The 23,323-nt window shown below is 48.6% G+C and overlaps 6 protein-coding genes across 6 annotated transcripts; 3 read left to right on the top strand and 3 right to left on the bottom strand.

Moving 5' to 3' along the window:
* Positions 1-31: 31 nt before the first annotated feature.
* N7495_001312 (transcription factor TFIIIC subunit TFC1) lies at positions 32-2,077 on the top strand (the record flags this gene model as incomplete). The annotated part of the gene is made up of 5 exons (XM_057203982.1): positions 32-160; positions 210-516; positions 577-654; positions 711-819; positions 901-2,077. 5 exons carry the CDS (start codon positions 32-34, stop codon positions 2,075-2,077), a joined length of 1,800 nt encoding a protein of 599 aa, XP_057068055.1.
* A 510-nt stretch (positions 2,078-2,587) lies between these two features.
* On the bottom strand, positions 2,588-3,727 carry N7495_001311 (uncharacterized protein; the record flags this gene model as incomplete). Its single annotated transcript, XM_057203981.1, has 2 exons — positions 2,588-3,549; positions 3,619-3,727. The coding sequence occupies 2 exons, from the start codon at positions 3,725-3,727 to the stop codon at positions 2,588-2,590; spliced, it is 1,071 nt and encodes a 356-aa protein (XP_057068054.1).
* Positions 3,728-5,139: 1,412 nt separating this feature from the next.
* Positions 5,140-6,285, bottom strand: N7495_001310 (ribokinase; the record flags this gene model as incomplete). The annotated part of the gene is made up of 1 exon (XM_057203980.1): positions 5,140-6,285. The coding sequence occupies one exon, from the start codon at positions 6,283-6,285 to the stop codon at positions 5,140-5,142; it is 1,146 nt and encodes a 381-aa protein (XP_057068053.1).
* A 1,072-nt stretch (positions 6,286-7,357) lies between these two features.
* N7495_001309 (histone acetyltransferase TRA1) lies at positions 7,358-19,074 on the top strand (the record flags this gene model as incomplete). The annotated part of the gene is made up of 4 exons (XM_057203979.1): positions 7,358-7,409; positions 7,481-7,638; positions 7,720-18,336; positions 18,391-19,074. 4 exons carry the CDS (start codon positions 7,358-7,360, stop codon positions 19,072-19,074), a joined length of 11,511 nt encoding a protein of 3,836 aa, XP_057068052.1.
* A 527-nt stretch (positions 19,075-19,601) lies between these two features.
* N7495_001308 (Saf4/Yju2 family protein) lies at positions 19,602-20,524 on the bottom strand (the record flags this gene model as incomplete). The annotated part of the gene is made up of 3 exons (XM_057203978.1): positions 19,602-20,116; positions 20,179-20,319; positions 20,374-20,524. The coding sequence occupies 3 exons, from the start codon at positions 20,522-20,524 to the stop codon at positions 19,602-19,604; spliced, it is 807 nt and encodes a 268-aa protein (XP_057068051.1).
* Positions 20,525-20,957: 433 nt separating this feature from the next.
* Positions 20,958-23,171, top strand: N7495_001307 (anaphase promoting complex subunit CDC16; the record flags this gene model as incomplete). Its single annotated transcript, XM_057203977.1, has 1 exon — positions 20,958-23,171. One exon carries the CDS (start codon positions 20,958-20,960, stop codon positions 23,169-23,171), a length of 2,214 nt encoding a protein of 737 aa, XP_057068050.1.
* Between the last annotated feature and the right edge of the window lie 152 nt (positions 23,172-23,323).

Genomic DNA, 23,323 nt, shown 5'->3' with positions numbered 1-23,323 from the left:
CTGAACTGGGGATTCATACTGCCGCTGCAATATGAATCCAACAACGGCCGCCAGCTATGGCATCCCGTCTCGACGCCTCGTTAGTGTCGAGCATCCTGCTGTGGTCCGAAACATCGATAAAGCAATTGAAACGCTGCAGGGAAATTCAGGAATCTCAAAAGTAAGAAACATTCATAATTTAGCGAATCATGTATACTGACTCGCCACAGATCGTGAACCCTCCCAAGCCAGATTACTCAGCCAAACTGGTATTGCGGCCAAACGATGACTTGGCACAGCCTCTGCAGTCAACTAGCTCACAGGCGAATAACTTCCTACTCAAAGTTACTGTTCCCAAGCGAACGGGCCGCAAGCGCAAGAGAGGCTCGGATGAGCCATTCACCGACGCAGTGCCGGAAGGTCCAGAGACTACTCGGCGGCGGACTGTGAAGGCGATGCGGCGCAGTCTCCAAGATAATGCCGATTCCTACAAGCTTGACCTATTCGGAAGAATCGAGAGAACCCACGTCTTCCGAGGTCAGTATCTCCAGTTCTCGTATTTACGCTTTTGATAGAAGAAAGACTGACAATAATTAGGTATGCCGGAATTTGTGTCTTCGAGCACTAGGAGCTTGTTCACGCAAAAATTTCGCGATTATATCATGCCCTATAAGCGTACGTGGAAATTGTTACTTTTTGACGATGAGAGCAGCCAGCTGATACTATTTCAGTGGATAAATTAAAGCATTTTGATATCGAAATGACTAAAGGTGCCGATGTCAACGTGGATATTATTCCACCGCCCTCGCTCAGTCATGACACAGTTCCATTTCTCTACATGTAAGGAACCCTCTATCTTGAATATCGTTATTTCAAGATCCCCTTCAAGCGAACCGCAGCTACTGATTTCACATGTTATAGGTATCGCCAAAACCCAGGAGTCAAACAGACTCTCGACTTATCCGGCGAAATCGTCACCTGGAACGCCCAACGAGCTACTAAAATACGAACCTTCCTAGTGCCCTACGATATTCCTGTCGTACCATCAAAGCCACAGGACTCTCTTCCTCCAATTGAAACACTTGACTCAGCTCTGCGTGGAACAATCGATGCAGTAGCAGCCATGTTCGAAGAACGACCCGCTTGGACACGTCGCGGAGTGAGGAACCTATTGAAATCAGAGGAACAGCGCTATCTACTCCGACAAGCAGTACCTTATATTGGCTACATGTTCCGCTCGGGACCATGGCGCGACGCAATTATCAAGCTAGGCATTGACCCACGCAGCTCACCAGACTACCGACATTACCAAACGTTGATGTTTCGCCTGATGCCAGCAGATCAAGAGCGTGACAGCGGAAATGGTCGCCGATTCACCATTCCCCGACCGGAAAAAGATAAGCAGGAACTCACAAGTCTCGAAAAGAATGCAGAGCTTCCGCCCAAAACATCGCACATATTCACCGCCAAACTTCCATTCGCGCGCGATGGTCGTATCTGGATGCCATGCGATATCAAAGATCCTATTCTAGAGAAGATATTCTATCCACCGGATGACCCGAATATAAGAGAACCGCATATTCGATCGACGTGTGAAATCATTCAGGATGGCTGGTTCGGGAATGGAACCTTGGCTAAAGTGAAGACTATTATGCGCACGAAGATCCAGGCTTTGGTTGATGATACTGAGCTTGACGACGGAGATTTTGAGGGGCTCTTAGCCTTTCCGTCTCACGCAAATGACGAAAAGGATATTCAGCAATATTTCCATATTGATCCTGAGAAAGCTCCAGCTCAGACAATTCAATATGCGACGGAAATCCGCGCTATGATGAAGAGTGCGCCTATTTGGCGGTTGACGCACGAAGGACCGGGATCTACTGCATACAACTTCACACATCAATTGAGAAGTGAAAAAGAAGTTGAAGGAGATGTCGATCTACAAGATCCTGAGGATGAAGAGGAAGAACTGGAGCGTGCGGACATGTTGGCTGAGAGTGTTGAGGCTGCATGGGCTGAGGCCGAGATTGATAATTCGGACGGAAATAAGGATCAAGATGGGGTCGAGAACGGAGATTGGGATTTGGAAGAGGAATAATTATGGGATATCAAGAAACAGTACTACGTGCTCACAGATTAACATGAATTATCCATTTCCTCTGAGAGTTTAACATGGATATGAAATCTCAGCTACCTGGGCAGTCAATTGAACTGCAAAAGGCTGCCCGAAATCCCAATGCTAGGTGGAAACCTTGGAAACTATGATAATGATAATTGAATAGCTGATTCCAGACCATTGTACACAAACCGGTATATATTTCATCTAACTAAAAGGACATATAGGAGATAAATAACGACTTATATAACCGAAAGCAAGACACGCTCATAATTCAAACCAATAAAACCAAACCGAGCCTAAATTAGAAAACAAGGGTATGAAAAGACAGGGCATTCAATTCAACCGAAGCCATAACCAAGACACCATTTTCCCGTAACATCATCATCGTGATCACCGTAGATTGTACCAAATATCAAGAACGGATCAAAGACAGAAAACTCCAGATAGCAATGCAAATGCAAACAAAGATTAGATATATGGAGTTCAAAATCAGGAAGATTCGGAAGATTCAGAAGACTCAGGTGAGGAAGTTGGAGACGACTCGGTTTCCTTCTGCGAGCTCAGGCTGGCTTCGGTCTCGGCAGAGCATTCAGTGGACTTATCAGTACCCTCTGTCGAACAAGCAGCTTCCAAAACAGAAGCAATTGAGAGGGACGAAGGAACAAGGGTCTTTCTCAATCCAGGGACTTTTCCAGTCTCCTTCTCACTATCATCATGAACAATGAAATGGGGAAAGGAGTCAGAGTCCGCAGGAGCATAGTCTGAGGCATCGAGCTCACCAAGAGGAACACGATCCTCATCCATCTTGGAGGTCTTGACAACGGCAGCGGCAGCAGCCAAAGCAACAGTCTCAATAGAGGGAGGGAGGTCAATGCCAAGCTCAGCAGGGGGAACATTCTCCTTACCACGGCCATCCGAAGAGATCTTTCCTTCAGCGTTAAGATCAAGGTTATCAGTGGAGTGCTGCATGATATTGGTCATCTCCTCCTGCTCGGAGTCAACATGGATTTCAAAGAACCATGATGTAGGCTTTGGCTGGGGCTTCGGCCTCGCAGCTGCAGCTCGACCCTTGGATAGAGCAGTAGCAAGGGAGAATGGTGCAGCTACACCACGCTTAATCTGCTCAGTTCGGCTTTTAGCAACGACAGACCGGCCGATTGAGCGGGATGACTTGGGTGGTGGGCTACGTCCAGCTGGTTTAGGAATAGGAGCAGACTTGGGTGTGGCGATCTTGGTCTTCAAGGGGGTGCACAGACTGCGTGGGGAGACACCCAAGACCCGAGGAGAATGGGCTATACGTGAGGTCTTGAGTGGCTTGGGAGAGCCCTTGCAGATAGCTTCGTCGACATCATCTAAAGTGCGCTTGCGTTTAGATGAAAGACTCTGAGTGAGTGGATCAATATTTTCTGCATCTGTGAAGATTGGAGTTTTTTTTGCTGAGAGAATGGCATCTTTTTGTGGAGGTTTCTTGATTAGATGTTTGTTTATGCAAAATCAAAACAATGGGATGATTGGCCTACCAACTTGTTGATTTTGACGATTCAGTCTGGACTGCATCAGAGGACGGACCCTTGGACTGTCTAAACTTGCAAATGGCTGGCGAGTAGGAGTCATAGTGAGGGCAGCCATAGTGAGGGGAAAATGAAGTTGAAGCTTGAAATATTTGTTTTGGTGATGCGGCACACTAAGTGGGGGCGGTCTACACTAGGTAAGACGCGACCAACACCAGATGCAGAGATGGTAGTTTAGGAAGATAAGAGAGGTATGAACGAGAAAGCAAATAGAAATTATAAAATGAGAAGAAATAAGCCAAATAGTTTTATATATTGGCGGTTATCAAACGTGCGGAGAGGGATAGTGATGGTTGGTAGGGCAATTGTGCTATGCCAGGGCCAGAATACCTGGAATACCTTAGGACCTGGAGAGGAGTGGAATATAAAGAGAGGAAAAGGTGAAAAGGTGAATAAGGATGGATATGCTAGAACAGTCTTTTGACTCAGGATAATTTAAGATTGCGAAAAGGAGCAAGGAGGAGGGCTGCAAGTCTTATTTCAAGGTATCGCGTCTTGTCGCGTTCGCATGCAAGGCGTTTTAGAACGAGGACTATTGGATCGTACTAGTCCTAGTGTGGCATCTCACAATCCACTTATTCCTCCATTCTTACGAGCAATCTATGGAATGTAGATCGGAGGGGAAGTATTCCCGTTCCATTCTATCTATAACTACGTACAGATATAATGAGATATTCACACGGAGCCACCATGGACTATATGATAGAGGAATGCACTTGAAAAGGTCTATGAGGTGACATGCATGTGCAGAGTCGTGCCAATGCCGAATCACAATGCCTGTGCTTTGACGCGTTAGATTAGAGGTGGAGCTAAGGTATTGGGTACATGACCTGACTACCCATATTGGGTTGAATTGAATGTACTAGATACCTGAACTAACGCGACACGCTTTCGCGTTCATAGCTATAGACCCCACTCGCTAAAAACAGTATTATGAAATACCCACTGCCAGCGCATCTAGATTTCATTGGCCTCTATCTCACGGGAAATTGAAAGATGAAACTGTGAATGCATAAGCGCAGACTTTCTTGGTTTATGCATGAATTTGCGCGGCTGGTGTAATATCCTTGATATAAGGCTGGAAGAATCCGAGAATATTTAGCTATTCGCTTTTCAATCCCGCCCGATATTCAGGAAAATAGACCAGCAAGTAGACACCGGGGACTTTCAACCTGGGAGTAGTATTCCGTGTAACCTCCTGGACCAATATTCAAATGGCATCATCCCCCTGTCGCACCACGTCGTGTCTTCGGCATTTTTGGCCAAAAAATGGCCCAAGAGCCAATCCTGGGTCTTGACGACCGCCACTTCCTTCACCTTATAGAAAAAACCCAGCTGATTGTAGTGAAAACCTAGCTGATCTCAGAAATCTCTATTGGAACATTGATTTCGTAATTGTTGCTAAAAGTCGATCTGCTTTTGCCTCGATAAATATGCATGACGGCGAATTTTACTGACTCGTCGGATACCTTAAGCCTCGTCCTCAAAGGGAATGCTGTCCATTGCTCCCTGGCGTTCCACAGTACGAGCTGATGCTTGTGCTGCTTTCCGCATAGCTTCATCCATGACAATCTTGTAGCGATGTGGCTTTTCCATGTCTGTAATATCCTGTCCTGCTTTACCATCGACACGACGTTGCTCGCGCCCCCGCGCAACACCGACGGCATAGGCTCCAACAAATGTATCTCCCGCGGCAGTTGTATCTAAGACATTGGAAACGGGCGCTGCAGGAATCTCGTTGGTAAAGCGCTTCACCCCATCGCTGGGCCCGGAAGATCCACCGTCAATAGCACTGTACCAGACACCCTTGGATCCTAGTGTAATTAGCACATAGGTGACACCCAGCTTGTGGAAGTACCGCGCAACCTTCTCCTTGCCGTCCAGCCCCTCGGCATCTGGAACAACGAGGAGCAGTTGCTCCATTGGCGGGGTCATCAATTCAGCTTCAGTTTCATTTAAGATCAAGTGGTCAACAGCACTGTAGACGTCCTCGGGCAGTCCACCTGGCGGTGCAGGAGCCGGGTTGAGCATGACATCCGGGCCACACTCGATACCACGCTTTCCCACAGCCCGGTTATTCGCTTTGAAAGCCACAATTTCTCGAAGAATAGAAATAACCGTTTGAATTGGTATTTCACCCTGCATCACAATCACATCAGGTACAGGAGATGTCAGAGCTGTTCCGAGCACTTCAGACGTAGGCTGCATGCCTGTGTAATTTGCGCCAGGAGAGAACAAAATCCGATTCTCGCCTCCAGCAGACGAGTCTACAATAATCACAGCCACTCCAGTGTATTCGTTTTCAATTACGCGAACCCGAGATGGGTCCACTCCAGATTTCTCGAGCGTTGGTTTCAAGAGGGCGGCGAAGTGGCCGTCTAGCGCACCAACAGCACCGACCATCTCGACTTGAACATCGCTGTTCGCATTGAATCCATCTGAAGATGGCTTCTTTCTTGACATCCGTCCACATGCGACTGCCTGGTTTGCGCCCTTGCCGCCAGCACTGGTGAAGTAGGAGGAAGATGTGATGGTCTCGCCGGGGCCGGGGAATCGGGGTGTGACTGAAACCATGTCGGCATTGAGAGATCCGATTACTCGAATGAGAGGAGCCATGATGACGAATTTTGATTGGATTGATTGCCTCAGGTAGGTGATTCGTGTTCGTGATGTGTTTGGATTCGGTGGTCGTGTCCACTGAAGTGTGGGGTAAGCTCTGCCTGAAGGACCTTGGAAGCTGGCCCTAAATTACACAGTACGATCGAAGTCAAGATTATACTCAATAAACTTGCTCAATAAACTCGGAAACCATCCACTAGAAAAGAAAAGCCGAGGATTATCTGGATAGAAAGTTGTGGCAATAAGGGAGAGTGGATTGGGGTATATGTACGCGGGGTTGGAAATTTATCCGGTAGGTAGCCGGAGTGCCTCGGGGCTATACATTCTCGATATCTCGGCCATAATCCCAAACAGTAGAGTATTGAAAACCTTGGGACCAAATGTTAATAAAAGGTATCTACTGAACGAGTAATAGTATATCTTCATTCATTGGAATTCAATGCTCAGCGCCTGCCTAGGTTCACCATTGTAATTTATGACATATAGATGTCTTGTAATTATTGGTTATATGTGTCAAGATAATGAAAAGTATAGGCGTGGGGAAGATCAATGTGATTCCAGTCAGTAGTTATGGACAGTATCAGCGTTAATAATAAAATACAAACGCGCGGCTGATCGCTAATCGGAGCGGATTAACTATAAATTGCCTAAAGCGGCCTAGTGTTTCGTTCGGGGTCTCTGAGATAGCCCGCGTGCCTGTCCTTCTGCTCTGGGTTCAAAGCTTCGCGATTCTACAATCCCCCATCTCTTCCTTTCTTCCCTCCACTTTTCATACCCGGGTAATCTTCTTGCATCATTTCGCTGCGTTCATTCCTTCATCCTCATGGACTAAGCTTTTTCAACTTTTCGAAAATCAATGACTTAACGATTCCTGACACTTTTTCTTCGATTCTTCGGCCTCCCCCACGAGTCCGCAGAGCTTCGCCTACACCACGACTTTTTCATTTCACCACTCCAATTTTGAGGAATTAAAATTGCGCGGGTTGGAATCCAACCAGCCGGCCACTAGGCCTGGCCATTATAATAGTCCTTTTTCGTTTGGCTGGCCCTCGCTAGGGTGATCGCAAAGATGGAGCGGAACATTGACATTTACGCCAACAAGCTGGGGGATGATAAGCTTGGTAAGACATCTAGCTACATCTTGCCAACTCATCTTGACGTGTCACTCATTTGTTTTTCTTCGTGAATTTAGACATTAAAATCAGAGCAAATGTCGCGACCGAACTACGAGACAATATCGAGGCTCTATGCATGGGCACTAATTACCCTACCTTTCTAGCCAAGCTATGGCCGGTCTTTAAAACAATCTTGAAGGGAGAACCGGTCTTCTTTAGCATGTCATATGAGCAGGTGAGTTCAGATTGATGGAATGGCACTTTGCGCCATGAACCGACATGCAGTCCCAGGAAATGAAACTCTGACACTCTCTAGAAACTCCGTAACTGCATTTTCGAGACCTTACATCGACTTCCTACCGCATCCTCAGATGTAGAGCCGTACGCTGCCGATATGGTGGATTTGCTCATGCATCTTGCGCGCATTGAGAACGAGGACAATGCCGTGCTGTGTATGAAAACAATCATGGACCTAGAGCGAAACCAAGCTAAGGCTACTGCGCAACGGGTGCAGCCTTTCTTGGAGCTAATTCAAGAGATGTTCCAGACTATGGAGCAAGTCGTTCGTGATACATTTGACACTCCCAACCAAGCAACCCCCTCTGGGATGCCTTCTACACCAAACACAAGTGCGCAGAATTTTCAATCTCCGAGACCTAGCTCCCCGGCTACGTCAGTATCAGATCTTGGTCCTGAACAGGGACACTCCAGCAATATTATCCTGAAAGGCATGCAGTCATTCAAGGTTCTTGCAGAGTGCCCAATAATTGTTGTTTCAATTTTCCAGACTCACCGTACTTCAGTCGTAGCTAACGTGAAGCTCTTTGTGCCACTCATCAAGACCATTTTGCTTTTGCAAGCAAAGCCACAAGAAAAGGCACATGCAGATGCTGCGGCGCAAGGCAGTATCTTTACAGGTGTTTGCAAGGAGATCAAAAACAGAGCTGCCTTTGGAGAGTTCATTACTGCTCAAGTCAAGACAATGAGCTTTTTAGCGTACCTTCTGCGCACGTACGCTCACCAACTTCAGGATTTCCTACCCACTTTGCCGTCTGTTGTCGTTAGACTCCTCCAAGATTGCCCACGTGAAAAGTCTGGGGCACGAAAAGAATTACTTGTCGCAATTCGTCACATTATCAACTTCAACTATCGCAAGATCTTCCTCGAGAAAATTGATGAGCTTCTGGACGAGCGAACGTTGATTGGAGATGGTCTAACTGTTTACGAAACTATGAGACCCTTGGCTTACAGCATGCTTGCTGATCTCATTCACCACGTACGCGATCACCTCAGTCGGGACCAGATTCGTCGAACCGTCGAGGTGTACACAAAGAACCTCCACGATGACTTTCCCGGTACTAGCTTCCAGACAATGAGTGCCAAGCTGCTATTGAATATGGCAGAGAAGATCTCCAGGCTTGAGGATAAGCGCGAGGCGCGCTACTTTCTCCTGATGATCTTGGATGCCATTGGTGACAAGTTTGCCTCGATGAATTATCAGTTCACCAACGCTGTCAAGGTATCCAAAGCCTACAATGAGTACAGGAAGGATAGCGAGCCAGCTGCTGAGAACTATTTGGCCGAAAAGGATCAACCGCCGGACTGGGACAACATCGACATCTTTTCTGCATCTCCGATCAAGACTTGTAGCCCACGCGACCGTGGTGGAGACCCCGTGTCGGATAACATCTTCCTATTCAAGAACCTCATCAATGGGCTGAAGAACATCTTTCACCAACTGAAGAATTGCAATCCTGATGACATCCAGATTGACCCAAATAGCGTGCCAATCAACTGGTCGGAGGTTTCTTATGGATACAATGCTGAGGAGGTCCATGTTATCAAGAAACTTTTCCATGAAGGTGCCCGAGTCTTCCGTTATTACGGAGTGGACCAGTCTGCTCCTGAGGTGAACTACTCATCTCCGTTCGATTTTCTCGCTAGCCAGTACACCGCACCCATGATGCGTGAAGAAAAAGAGCTCCTGGAGAGCTTCGGCACCGTGTTTCACTGCATTGATACCGCCACATTTCACGAGGTCTTCCATTCGGAGATTCCGTATTTGCATGAGCTCATGTTTGAGCACGGCTCTCTGCTTCACTTGCCGCAATTCTTTTTGGCTAGCGAAGCAACGTCTCCCGCATTTTCTGGGATGGTGCTACAGTATCTCATGGAACGTATTCACGAAGTTGGGACATCTGACATGACCAAGGCGAAGATCCTTTTGCGAATGTTCAAGCTCTCTTTCATGGCCGTGACTCTCTTTTCTGTGCAAAATGAGCAAGTTCTCCATCCGCACGTAACAAAGATCGTCACCAAGTGTATCGAATTGTCGGTGACCGCCGAGGAACCTATGAACTATTTTCTTCTCCTACGTTCACTCTTCCGAAGCATCGGTGGTGGACGCTTTGAGCTTCTGTACAAGGAGATTCTCCCGTTGTTGGAGATGCTGCTCGAGACTTTCAATAACTTGTTGCTGGCTGCTCGAAAGCCTCAGGAGCGAGACCTTTATGTGGAACTCACTCTTACAGTGCCCGCTCGACTCAGTCATTTGTTGCCTCACTTGAGCTATCTCATGCGCCCAATCGTTGTGGCATTGCGTGCTGACTCGGATCTTGTTGGCCAAGGCTTGCGTACTCTCGAACTTTGCGTGGACAACTTGACTGCCGACTACCTTGACCCCATCATGGCTCCTATTATGGATGAACTGATGACGGCGCTCTGGGATCACCTGAGACCTCATCCATACAACCATTTCCACGCTCACACAACCATGCGGATTCTCGGCAAATTGGGCGGCCGTAACCGAAAGTTCTTGAATCATCCTCCCGAGCTCTCATTCCAACAGTTCGCGGACGACAACCCGAGTTTCGATATTCGTCTCATTGGGCCAAGTGAGAAGCGCCCTTTCCCACTTGATATAGGCATCGACTTGGCTGTCGGGAAAATCATGGAGTCTCCTAAAACGGATGCTGCCAAGGGCTCGGACGCCTACTACAAGCAACAGGCGTATCGCATGCTTAGCTCCCACTTGAAGCTTAACATTGGATTTGACAATCTGCCTGATGATCTTGCGTCTCAGATTCGACTTCATGCAAATGATCTATACGAGAGCAAGCCTGGTGCCATGGTTGACATCCTTGAAAAGTCTGAACGATCAGCATCAATCCCAAAGAAGGTGTCACAGGAAGAAACTGTCAAGAAACTTCTAAAGGCCTGTATCTTTGCGACAACTATTCCTGATCTGGCTACAAATGCAACCGCTTTTGTAGCTGACGTTTGCAAGCACTTTGCCATCGTAGAAGTTGGCCGGGCTCTTGTTCATGTTCGCCACAGCCGTAAGGGGTTCGATGTGGCAAATGGAGAGGGTCCAGTTTATCTTGATTCTCGAGTTCTTGCTGACGCCATCGTCGAGTGTCTTGCTTCTGACAGTGCCGAAATTCGTGACGCAGCGGAACAAGCTATGCTTGTTGTCAAGGAAGCGGCGGGTGTCATCTTCGGTAACCCAGAGAAGGCTTCAAAGCTTCCATTTTTCCAACACTTGGGTCGTGTCTTTTGCCATAGCTGCCACAGTGAGGACTGGTTCACAAAAGCAGGTGGAAGTCTAGGGATAAAGCTGCTTGCCACCAAGATGGACATGGGGCCCGCTTGGATCTACGAACGCCACCTCGACTTCTCTCGAGCCCTTCTATATGTCATCAAAGACACACCCTCCGACCTACCTGCATCCACACGAATCCAAGCCCAAGAGACAATCCTTTTGATTCTCAAGAGTTGTGGGCAGCTCATTCCCAAACATGACTTGACAAATGAAAAGAGTCGTTTGTTTGCCCTCTGTGGATTCTTCGTCGTCGAACTCGGCCATATGAACAAGCATGTCCGTGAAACTTGTCGCAGGTGCTTTGCAGCTCTCAAAGAAGAATTGGGCTGTGAAGTACACGAGCTCATCTCTCCGGTGAAAGATCGTCTTCTCCAGCCGATTTTCAACAAGCCATTGCGTGCTCTGCCTTTCCCGATCCAAATCGGATTCATTGATGCAATTACATATTGCCTGAGCCTACATAATGATATAGTCACATTCAATGAGGCACTCAATCGACTGATGTTGGAGTCCCTGGCACTTGCTGACGCAGAAGATGAATCACTCGCTGCCAAACCAAACGAGTTCAAAAATGCAGACATGATTGTCAACCTGCGTGTCGCTTGCCTGCGTCTTTTGTCAATGGCAATGAATTTTTCCGAGTTTGCCAATACCCCGCAGAATACTAGTCGCGCTCGGATAATCTCCGTTTTCTTCAAGTCGCTATACTCTCGGTCTCCCGAAGTGATTGAGGCCGCCAACGCTGGTCTCAAGGAGGTTCTTTCACAGACCAACAAGCTTCCGAAGGACTTACTTCAGAACGGCCTACGTCCCATTCTCATGAACCTGCAAGATCCCAAGCGCCTCAGTGTTGCTGGTCTTGACGGCCTTGCGCGTCTGTTGACGCTCTTGACGAATTACTTCAAAGTAGAGATTGGTGCCCGTCTCCTTGATCACATGAAGGTTATTGCAGATGATGCTACTCTACAAAAGGTGTCTTTCAGTCTTGTTGAACAGAATTCATCCATGAAGATTGTCGCCGCAATTTTCAACATCTTCCATCTCCTCCCGCCCGCTGCTACCTCATTCATGGAACTTCTCGTCAACAAAGTTATGGATTTGGAAAAGAAGCTTCGCAGAACCTCTCACAGTCCTTTCCGTAAGCCTTTGGTGAAGTATCTCAACCGTTACCCCAAGGAGAGTCTTGCTTTCTTCTTGGCACGGTTCAAGGAGGAGCGATTTGGTCGGTTCTTTGGACAAATACTGGCTGATCCCGAGAGTGAGGCCCTCCGAAATGCTGTGGTAGCTGACACCGAAGGATTTACTACCAATGCTTTCGGACCGGAGGCAGCAGAGAGCACAAACACTGCAGCTATTCATGGAATCTACGTTGCCCACTCTATTTGCTCCTATCCGTCAACGAAAAATTGGCTGGTTTCGCACGCGGACGTGCGAACAAAGCTTCTTACCTCAGGGAGAGAGCTTGAGCGCAAGCTTCGTGGCGACAGCTTGCCTGCTGACGAGCGCCTTAGAGTTGAACAAGCAGAAGATCAATTGATGGATATTTTCACTGCCTATTTGGCTGAAGCTACTCACGATCTCGACTTCCTCTTCGAGGTTATTGATGGCCTGTCTGCTGATGAGTTGAAGCGTACATTGGCACTGCCCAAATTCATCTTCAAGCACATAATCATGAATGATTCGATTGATTACCGTCGATCCGTCATCATGCGCTGTCTAGATCTCTACGGCCAACGTGCTTGCTCACAGAAGACTAAGACATATGCCTTCCGCAACCTGGTAAACCCAATCTTTGCCATGGATATCCAGAAGACATGGCATAGTCCACAGAACGGGCCCAAGCTCATGGACAAGAGCATGACCGAATCGATCCAGAGTCGGTTGTGGAAGCCTCAGTTGGCTGATTTGAGTGAGGAGTCCAGTCAAGCCGGAGTCGATCACTCGCGCATGGAGTTGCTGCAGTTGTCCGCTCTCTTGATCAAGTATCATCACCATACAGTTCAAGATTCTCGAAAGGACATCATCAAATTTGCTTGGAATTACATCCGCCTCGAGGACATTATCAACAAGTATGGCGCTTACGTGCTGATTAGTTACTTTATTGCCCACTACGAGACACCTTTCAAGATCGTGATGCAAGTTTATGTCGCATTGTTGAGAGCTCATCAGAACGAAGGCCGAGCTCTTGTCACCCAAGCTCTAGATGTCTTGGCTCCTGTTCTGCCCATTCGAACAACTGCTGGCAATCAAGGTGAAGCAAGGTATCCTCTATGGGCCAAGTGGCCTCGCCGCATCTTGGCGGAGGAAACAGCCAATCTGCAGCAGGTCATGTGTATCTTCCAGTTTTTGGTGCGACAGCCAGATCTCTTCTACGAGTATCGGGAGCACTTCGTGCCGCTAATTGTTCCCTCACTCATCAAGATTGCAAGCCCGCCCAATGCCTCGAATGACAGCAAGAAGTTGGCACTCAATCTGATCGGCCTCCTTTGGCATTGGGAAGAGAAACGGGTCCAGTGGATGGATGTTTCAATCGATTCCCCAAATACCAAGAAACGCACTCTGAGTGAATCACAGGAGGCAACATCTTCTCCTGCTTTGGCACCACCGGCCAGTCGAGGGCCAGGGTCTGATTACATCGTTCCTGTCGAACTTCGTGGCGCCCTGATCAAATATCTGATCACTTTCATCACTACAATTCCCGAACGCTTCTTGGTTCCGGCTGCTCAGATCCGTCTTTTGCCGTCATCGAAGCAAACACCTCCCGTGGCCACCGGTGAGATTATCGTCAAGGCTGTGAATCTTCTCCGGAAGCTTCTCTCGCCCGCGTATTGGGGAGATCTTGATATCGATCTTTACTCTAAGGTGACTGAGCCGATTCTAGCGGGCGAGAAGGCCGACAAGCCTGACGACAAGCATATTACCGCAATGGTCAATGCTCTTCAGGTATTGAGGGTGCTTATCTCTGCTCAACCCGATGAGTGGATCACAGCTCGTCTCCCATCCATTCAGAAGCTTCTTGAGAAGCCATTGAAATCAGATAACCCTGAGATCCAGGATTGTTTACACGGACTTGAAGATGAGATGGACATTTCCCCCAAGCTACCGCCCCCCGTTCGCCGCGTTCTCGAGGCAATTCCGGACGATACACCTGATGACGAAGATGCCATGGACACTGACAGCACCCCGTCGGAGTTTGGCACTTACCTGTCTGCTATCGCCACCGAGACATTGTCCGCCAGCAACTATGTTTCAAGTCTGAACACTCTTTGGACACTTTCCCAGATCAAACCGGCCGAGATTGATGCTCACATCCCTGCTGTCATGAAATCATTTTCACAGAAGCTAGCCAAGGACCATGTCGCGTCTTTCACAACCCAAAGCGGTGCACAGTATCCACCAGGGCAAAAGCCTGCAGAAGGAACTCCCGATCAGCAAGAGTTTGAACTAGGAGTGGATCTTATATACAAAACGATTGAACTCATCTCTGTCCGTATGTCTCACCTCGGTGATCAACGGCGTCCATTCCTGAGTGTACTGGCATCCATTGTCGAACGATCACAAAACATCAAGCTGTGCAGCAAGGTTCTCGGCATGGCCGAGTCCTGGATATTCCATTCGACAGAGTCATGGCCAACCTTGAAGGAGAAGACGGCAGTGTTGCACAAAATGCTTCTGTTCGAGTCACGACCCGATCAGACTATGTTGAAAAAGTTCCTCGATCTTGTTATTCGCATCTACGAAGATTCGAAAATTACTCGCACCGAGCTTACAGTTCGTCTAGAGCACGCTTTCTTGATCGGTACGAGAGCTCAAGACGTTGAGATGCGCAACCGCTTCATGAAAATATTCGACCGTAGCTTGACACGTCTCGCGAGTGCACGCTTAAGCTATGTTCTTACTTGCCAAAACTGGGATACCCTCGCAGACTCGTTCTGGTTGACCCAAGCCTCGCATCTTATCCTGGGATGCGTAGACTTGAACACCACCGCTCGTCTTCACACGGATGACTTTACTCTTTATCCATTGACTTTCCTCTTTGCTGGCGGCGAAAAAGATTCCCGAAAGTCTGATATTATGGTTGATAACCAATTGGAGGCCTTCGTTGCGGATCGTAAGCGTTTTATGTCTGAGGTCGGCGACGTGAGGGTCCGTGATTTGATTGAACCTCTTTGCCAACTTCAGCACACCGACCCGAATGTTGCATCGAAGCTGTGGACTACGCTCTTCCCGATATTCTGGTCAACCTTGTCTAAGGACGACCGGATCGATCTTGAGAAGGGTATGGTGACATTGCTCACGCGGGAATACCACCAGAGACAACTGGACAAGCGACCCAACGTTGTCCAGGCTCTTCTCGAAGGTGCCGTGCTTGCACGTCCCCGGTTTAAGATTCCTCCGCATGTGATGAAATACCTATCCCGTACTTATGATGCCTGGTATACTGCTGCGACATACCTGGAGGAGAGCGCTGTTAACCCAATCATTGATACACCTACCGTTAGGGAAAGCAATCTCGATGCATTGGTAGAGGTCTATGCTGGTCTCCAAGAAGATGACTTCTTCTATGGAACATGGCGACGTCGCTGCAAGTTTGTCGAAACCAATGCAGCTCTTTCCTACGAGCAACAGGGAATGTGGGACAAGTCTCAACAGCTTTATGAGAATGCGCAGATCAAAGCACGCTCAGGAGCTATGCCATTCTCGCAAGGTGAATACTTTGTATGGGAGGATCACTGGTTGATCTGTGCCCAGAAGCTTCAACAATGGGAGATTCTGAGTGATTTCGCCAAGCACGAGAACTTGAATGATCTTCTGCTAGAGGCCGCCTGGAGAAACATTGAAAACTGGCAAAGCGAAGGTAACCGGGAGCAACTTGAGTCCCTGATCAAGTCCGTTTCTGATGCTCCTACTCCGCGACGCACTTTCTTCCAGGCCTTCATGGCTCTCCTCCAGTACCATGTCAAGAAGGAGAACATGCAAGACTTCAACAGTGTGTGCGACGAGTCAATTCAGCTGTCAATTCGCAAATGGCTGCAGTTGCCCAAACGCATCACTAATGCTCATATTCCAATTTTGCAGCACTTCCAGCTGCTTGTTGAGCTGCATGATGCCAGCCATATCTGTGGCAGCTTGGCTCAGACTAATGAACGCAACCTGGACACTAAGTCCGCTGAGTTGAAGCTGCTTCTTGGCACCTGGCGAGACCGCCTTCCTAACCTTTGGGATGATATCAACACCTGGCAGGATTTGGTTACTTGGCGACAGCACATCTTCCAACTCATCAACGGGACTTATCTTGGCCTTCTTCCTCCGACGGCCAACAACGTGGCCAGCAATTCATATGCCTACCGTGGATACCATGAGACTGCCTGGATTATCAATCGCTTTGCTCACGTTGCTCGCAAGCACCAGATGCCAGAGGTCTGCATCAATCAGCTCAGCCGTATCTACACGCTGCCCAACATCGAAATCCAGGAGGCTTTCCTGAAGCTACGGGAGCAGGCCAAGTGCCACTACCAGAATCCCAAGGAGCTGAACAGTGGGTTGGATGTTATCAATAATACCAATCTCAACTACTTTGGACCTCAGCAGAAGGCCGAGTTTTACACCTTGAAGGGAATGTTCCTGGCCAAGCTTGACCATGTCAATGAAGCTAACGAGGCATTCGGTGTTGCTCTCTTTTACGACCTCCGTCTGGCCAAAGCCTGGTCTGAATGGGGACAGTATAGCGACCAGCGGTTCAAGTCAGACTTCTCTGACTATGAACTTGCTAGTAATGCGGTCAGCTGCTACCTGGAAGCAGCCGGCCTGTACAAGAGCGCCAAGTCGCGGAAGCTTCTCAGCCGTATTTTGTGGCTTCTCAGCTTGGACAATGATGAAGGCCAAATTGCCAAGTCATTTGAAGAATTCAAGGGTGACACGCCTGTTTGGTATTGGATCACTTTCATTCCTCAGCTTCTGACCAGCTTGTCTCACCGTGAGGCAAGGCTTTGCAAGGCTGTCCTTGTGAAAATCGCCAAACTGTACCCACAGGCTCTATTCTTCCTCCTCCGTACGAACAGAGAGGACATGCTTAGTGCCAAGAAACAGCATGATCAGAAGCAGGAGAAACTTAATCGGGCAAGACAACAGCAGAGTTCTGCTACCCCCAAGCCTTCTGTCAACGGCGACGCATCCCCTGCTCAGAAACCCCCAATGAGTGTACCTGCACCCAGCGCTTCGCCAGCCGGTCAGGCTGCCAGCTTACCAATGTCGCAATCTCCCGCCCAGGGACAGCCTTCGCAAAGTCAATCTCCAGCACAAGCCTCCCCGCTCCAGGTTCAAAGTCAAATCCCTGGTCAACATTTGCAAGTACCAGGTCAGAATGGGACTCCTCGGCCGCAAAACCAACCTACTCCTACTACGGAGGCAGAGAAGGAGACTCTCAAGAAGCCTTGGGAATACTCGGACGAGATCATGTCTGGTCTCAAAACTGCATTCCCCTTGCTTGCTCTATCTATGGAGACTATGGTTGATCAAATTCACAAGAATTTCAAGTGCCCTCCTGATGAAGATGCTTACCGACTCATTGTGGCCCTTCTCAACGATGGATTGGCCTATGTGGGACGCATGCCCGGCTCCTATGCGCAAGATTTTAAGTTGCCACCTGCAACGGAGGCTAACATCACACGTTTCGCGGAGACCATTCTACCTGCCCACATTCGGAAATCTTTCGAGGCGGACTTTGTCGTCAAAAAGCCGACAATGTATGAATACATTCAAAAACTTCGCAAGTGGCGCGACAAATTTGAAGAGAAACTTGATCGACGACCCCAGTCCGGCAACCTTGAGAGTTATTCACCGCATCTCAGCGAGTTTCGCTTCGGCAAATTTGATGAAGTTGAAGTCCCTGGGCAATATTTGTTGCACAAAGACAAAAACCAGGACTTTGTTCGAATCGACCGCTTCTTACCGGACGTGGATCTAGTGCGCGGTATTGGTGTTTGCCATCGACGCCTCAAGATTCGTGGACACGACGGTAGTGTTCATGCCTTTGCAGTTCAGCATCCAGCTGCACGTCACTGCCGACGCGAAGAGCGCATTCTCCAACTTTTCCGCATCTTCAATGGTTTGTTGGCCAAACGCAAGGAAAGCCGTCGCCGGAACCTGTACTTCCATCTCCCTCTCATGGTGCCACTTGCTCCTCACATTCGCTTGGTTCGCGACGACTCTTCCTATATCTCCATGCAAGGTATCTACGAGGATTACTGCCGACGAGTTGGCATGAACAAGGATGAGCCTGTCCTGTATACCATGGACAAGATGCGCTCTCTGGCAGAGACAAAGGCAAATGTAAGCAAAACTTATCCTTTACTCCTTACTACGCAATATACTAACTACTGACAGCGTACTCCCGATCAACAACAGATTCTCCGCACTGAGATCTTGACTGCGATTCAGGAGAAGTGGGTTCCAAGCACTGTGGTTTTGGAATACTTCCAGCAAACCTACCCTACCTTCTCGGACTTTTGGCTCTTCCGACGCCAATTTGCCTACCAGTACGCGGCGGTCGCTTTCATGACTTACGTGATGCACATCGGATACCGATACCCCAACAAGATTCTGATCTCGCGTTCTTCCGGTGACATTTGGGGTGCAGAGTTGATCCCAACCGTCAATCCCAACAAGGCAATCTTCTACAACCCCGAGCAAGTTCCTTTCCGATTCACTCCGAATATCCAGACTCTGTTGGGTCCTATCGCTACGGAGGGTCTCTTTGCCTGTGCCATGATGGCGATCGCCCGCTGTCTGACAGAGCCGCGCCATGAGCTGGAGCAGCAGCTCAGCATCTTTGTCCGCGATGAGATGATTTTCTGGGCTACCTCCCACGGACGTGGTACGATTCAAGTTCCCCAGCTGCGCGAGCTGGTCTACAACAACAGCGACATCATCGTCAACCGAGCCGTCAGCCTTGCCAGCCCGCCAGAGGGCAACCTGCCCGCAAACCAGACCACGATTGACTTGATCTCTAAGGCGGTCAACCCCACTCACCTGGCCGCTTGCGATGCGCTTTGGATGTCATATCTCTAAGTGAGATTTGAGATTTTTTCTTCTATGCTATTGCGATAGTTTGTATTCTATTATTTGGTTGATAGTATTATCCCTGCATCATCCCCGGTTTCTTTTGGATTTTTATGCTTGCTTTTAAGCGCGGCGCTTTCAACATTACGAAGATATCTTAATCTCTTCTTGCTGGGTTTGCGACTTATCGTGATACCGATTTCTTTATTAGTTCTCAGATTTTCGAGTCCGAAAATAGATTAATTACGAGAAAACTACTGTTTTACAATTATTTGAACCAGTAGGAGTATGAAAATGGTATAATAAATTTTACAAAAAAAGACAAAAAAAGATGTAAAAAGAAGTGCCTTGCTTTTGAAGCCCTGACACTGTTCTCTTTCGCCTTGAGAAGTCCTACCCAGACGCCAGTGACATAAAGCGTAAAACATTAGATTAGATGTGTTTTCGACACTCAGGCTGGTTGCACTGCTCTTATTCGAAGAGGAAGAAAAAATCATTGCAATCCAAACAACGCCATTGATATGGAGCATAAAACCTCAAATTAGAGAGGGCTTTTTCTTGATGCCCAGACTGGGGACACTGCTCTTCTTCTTTCCCCGCTTAAACGGGACGATAGGCGGCGGAGGAGGAGGCATAAGTATGGCATCCTCCTCCTCAACAAGGCGTTTGACCCGAACTCCACTGGCATCCCTGAAAGCAAGGCGGGCAGCCTCTTCGTCCTCTTTCTCCTCACGAAGTCTGCTCTCATCAACCTCATCCCGAACGAGGACTGAAGCAGCTTCATCGATATTTGACCCGTTGCGCTGGATGCGGGCATTTCGTGTACGGATTTCGTCAAGCGCATCGGCGATCGCCATCTCTCGTTTCGAGTCTTTCATCTTCTCCTCGAGTTCGGCCATTTTGTCACGCTCTAATTTTTCCTCCTCTTCATTTTCTGCGCGCTCGAGTCGTTCAAGGGTTTCCTCTTGGGTCTCGCCATATTTCTCGTCCTTGCTATCGCGCCAAGACTCGAAGTTTCGCTTGGCTCCTCTCTCGCATTCGTAATCCATGTCTGTTTCAGGGTATGTCAGTAATATGTAATATTAAAAGACAGCCAAGTTCCAAGAAGCTTACTCTTCGGATCGGTGCGAAATGTTATCTCACCGCTGCAGCGCGTGCATCGAATATAGAAGCGGATAATTGCGATGGAGAGGTATTTTTCATCAAGAGTTTCTTTTCTTGCGTTGAACTTGCGGCCACGATGAATGTATTCGCCTGAAATATGTCAGTAGAGATCATCTTAAGACTTGAAGCAAACAGAGAACATACCACAAGCGGTGCATTTCATTGGGAACGGAGCCATCAGTCGGACTGTGATCACTTTTGGGCCCTTCTTTTTGATGCCCTTGGGCTTCCGAGAGATCGCTGATGGATCGAAATCCGGCGGGTAGTACTTGGTCAAAACCTTACGCTCAGACATTGTGACGGCCTTGCAGTGTTGAGGTGGGCGAAGGGAAATGAGGGAAGATGCTAATACTTCTAACCTGATCATGATTCCACCGCCTTCCTACATGCTATCACCACGTGATTTTAACACATCACGTGATAATTCGGAAGTCACGTAAAGCTAGAAAAGTGGTCTTCCAAGGTTGTTTTTGAGCTTCAATTTTCTATTGCTTTGAATTTTCAACACTCAATTCTCTCATTTCCTCAATCTGTGAAACCACTTCTACTGACAATTGAAGAATCTCATTTCAGACTAATATCTACTTCTTTGACCGGGGTGCACGGGCCATTATTTACCGACCCACCTTTGCGATCAACAAAGGCCGCAGTGATAGACTGGCAGATTCTTCGGATTGTTGGAGCACAAGCTCACGCGCTTTCCTTCTTGTCTCTATTTTTTTTCCTGAATGGCCATGGAGCAATACCTTCGGGACTGGCGACAGGACGCGATCAACCGGAGCCAATATGAGACTGCTGTTTTCGTTGGAGACAAACTTCTGGCACTCACCAGTAGGCATCTTGCGCCAGATTGCTTTCTTAATGCTAACTCATATCGAAAAGACAGTGACGGTGATGCCTTTTGGCTTGCACAGGTTCATTTCACGACTGGTAGCTATTCCCGTGCCCTAGCTCTGTTGTCCCGCGAAGATCTTGTCTCGAGAAACCCCGCCTGTCGATACCTTGCCGGCCTCTGCTATATCAAACAGAACCAATTTGAGCAAGCACTTACACTACTTGGTGAAAGTAACCCTACCGAGTTGATTACCGACAAACATGGTCGTCGCAAGATCCCACATCTTCGTGGACAGAGCCATGTGACACTACGCAATGGCAAGACTACTCGTGAGACTACTCGTGAACGTGACGAGCGCGATGAGGAGCATGAGAGGAATATTAAGTTTGAGGCATCCATATGCTACTTGCGTGGCCTATGCTTTGCGAAGCAGAATAACTTTGACCGTGCTCGTGAATGCTATGAGACTGCCGTGCGAATTGATGTTCAATGTTTTGAGGCATTGGACCAACTAACGAAGAACTCCCTGATGACACCAAAGCAAGAGCTTGAGCTCCTTGAGTCGTTATGTTTCGACTCTATCCACGCATCCGACCCCTCTGTAGCCCAGGAAGCCGCTGAATTTACCAAAATGCTCTACACCACCCGCCTTTCCAAATACTCCTCACCCTCGATCCTGTCGAATGCGACCGAAACCCTTTCGACCCACTACAAGCTCGCTAATAATCCGGATATTTTGCTTTCTCGTGCAGAAATGTTTTACACTCAGTGTCGTTTCAACGAGGCCCTCGAATTGACTTCCTCTATAATCACTACCCATACCACCGACTTCACTGGAACGGCCAGCCAAAATATCCATCATCGTAACCAACTCGCACTTGCACCGGCAGCGTATCCACTCCATCTGGCTTGTCTCTACGAGACTGGGGCCATTAATGACTTGTTCTTGCTGTCCCACATGTTGGCAGACTATGCACCCGAAGAATCTTACACATACTTGGCCATTGGCGTCTATTACCTTGCGGTATCGAAGATTCCCGAAGCCAGGCGGTTTTTCTCCAAGGCATCTCTTCTTGATCCCCACTCAGCACCAGCTTGGATCGGGTTCGCCCATAGCTTCGCTGCCGAGGGAGAGCATGAACAGGCTATCGCGGCCTACAGTACTGCAGCACGCCTTTTCCAAGGCAGCCACCTGCCTCAACTTTTTCTAGGAATGCAGCATCTTGCTCTTAATAACATGACACTAGCTTATGAATATCTGTGGGCTGCTAACGCCATGTCGACCGGGATGGAAATAGGTGCTTCCGTCCCTACAAAGTCTCTACCCAGTCCTCTTGGTGGCGACCCCCTTGTCCTCAATGAACTTGGGGTGGTCTTCTACCATCAAAATAGCCACACAAGCGCAGTAGCGTTGTTCCGACAAGCGCTCAACCTTGCCACCTCCCTTCACTGTGAGCCAGGTGCTTGGGTCGCCACCCGTGTCAATCTTGGTCATGCTTTACGCCGCATGGGGCAGTTCAGCGAGGCACTTACTGAATTTGATGAATGTCTTCGTGTAGGCTCCGGGGGCAACACTTCTGGCTACTCTCCGTTCTTAGGTCGCAGCGCGGGTGGTTCTGCCACCGTTCCTTCAGCGTCAGGTGTTGGCGGGTATGAAGACCGAGGCCTGGTAGGCTCTCTGCACACGTCTCGTGGCCTTGTGCTTCTAGAATTGGGTCGTAACACGGCCGCAGTGGAATCTTTGCACGAGGCTGTCCGGATATTGGGCGCTCCTGGCGGTGGGGATTCTGCTGGTGGTGCTGGAATCGCTCAAACTCTTTTGGCACGGGCACTTGAAATCTGGGCTCTGGAGGGTCGGGAGAAAGACCACACCACTGGAAGGGACCGATCATCCGCTTCTGTGTCTCCATCCAAGCACCGAATCGAAGCTGCCATCGAACCGGAGACTGAGCTCGAGGCGGCGTTGGATAATAATGCCGATGAAGTCTTGCGAAGAGCAGGTCTAGGACGGACACGACGTCGACCAGCCCGGTCTTCTAACCCATCCCCTCCTCCATCCCCACATCGCACCCGTCGCGGGCAAGGACGAACCCCCAGAGCTCACTGATCATCATATTGTTTCTATTTTTTGTATGCATTACAGGTGGCGTTTGCAGGAGAAAAACAAGAAGAGTGAGGATAGGCTTCTCTTTTACTTTGTATGATACCATATTTGTTCTTAGGAGTTGCTTGGACGAGTATGCCCAGCGGACCAGTGTT

This window comes from Penicillium taxi, assembly GCF_028828555.1.
Source record: "Penicillium taxi strain IBT 34144 chromosome Unknown utg000001l_segment0_segment0, whole genome shotgun sequence".
Classification (NCBI taxonomy): Eukaryota; Fungi; Ascomycota; class Eurotiomycetes; order Eurotiales; family Aspergillaceae; genus Penicillium; species Penicillium taxi.
Note: the sequence above shows the minus strand (reverse complement) of the source record. Positions and strands in the feature narration are given on the sequence as shown.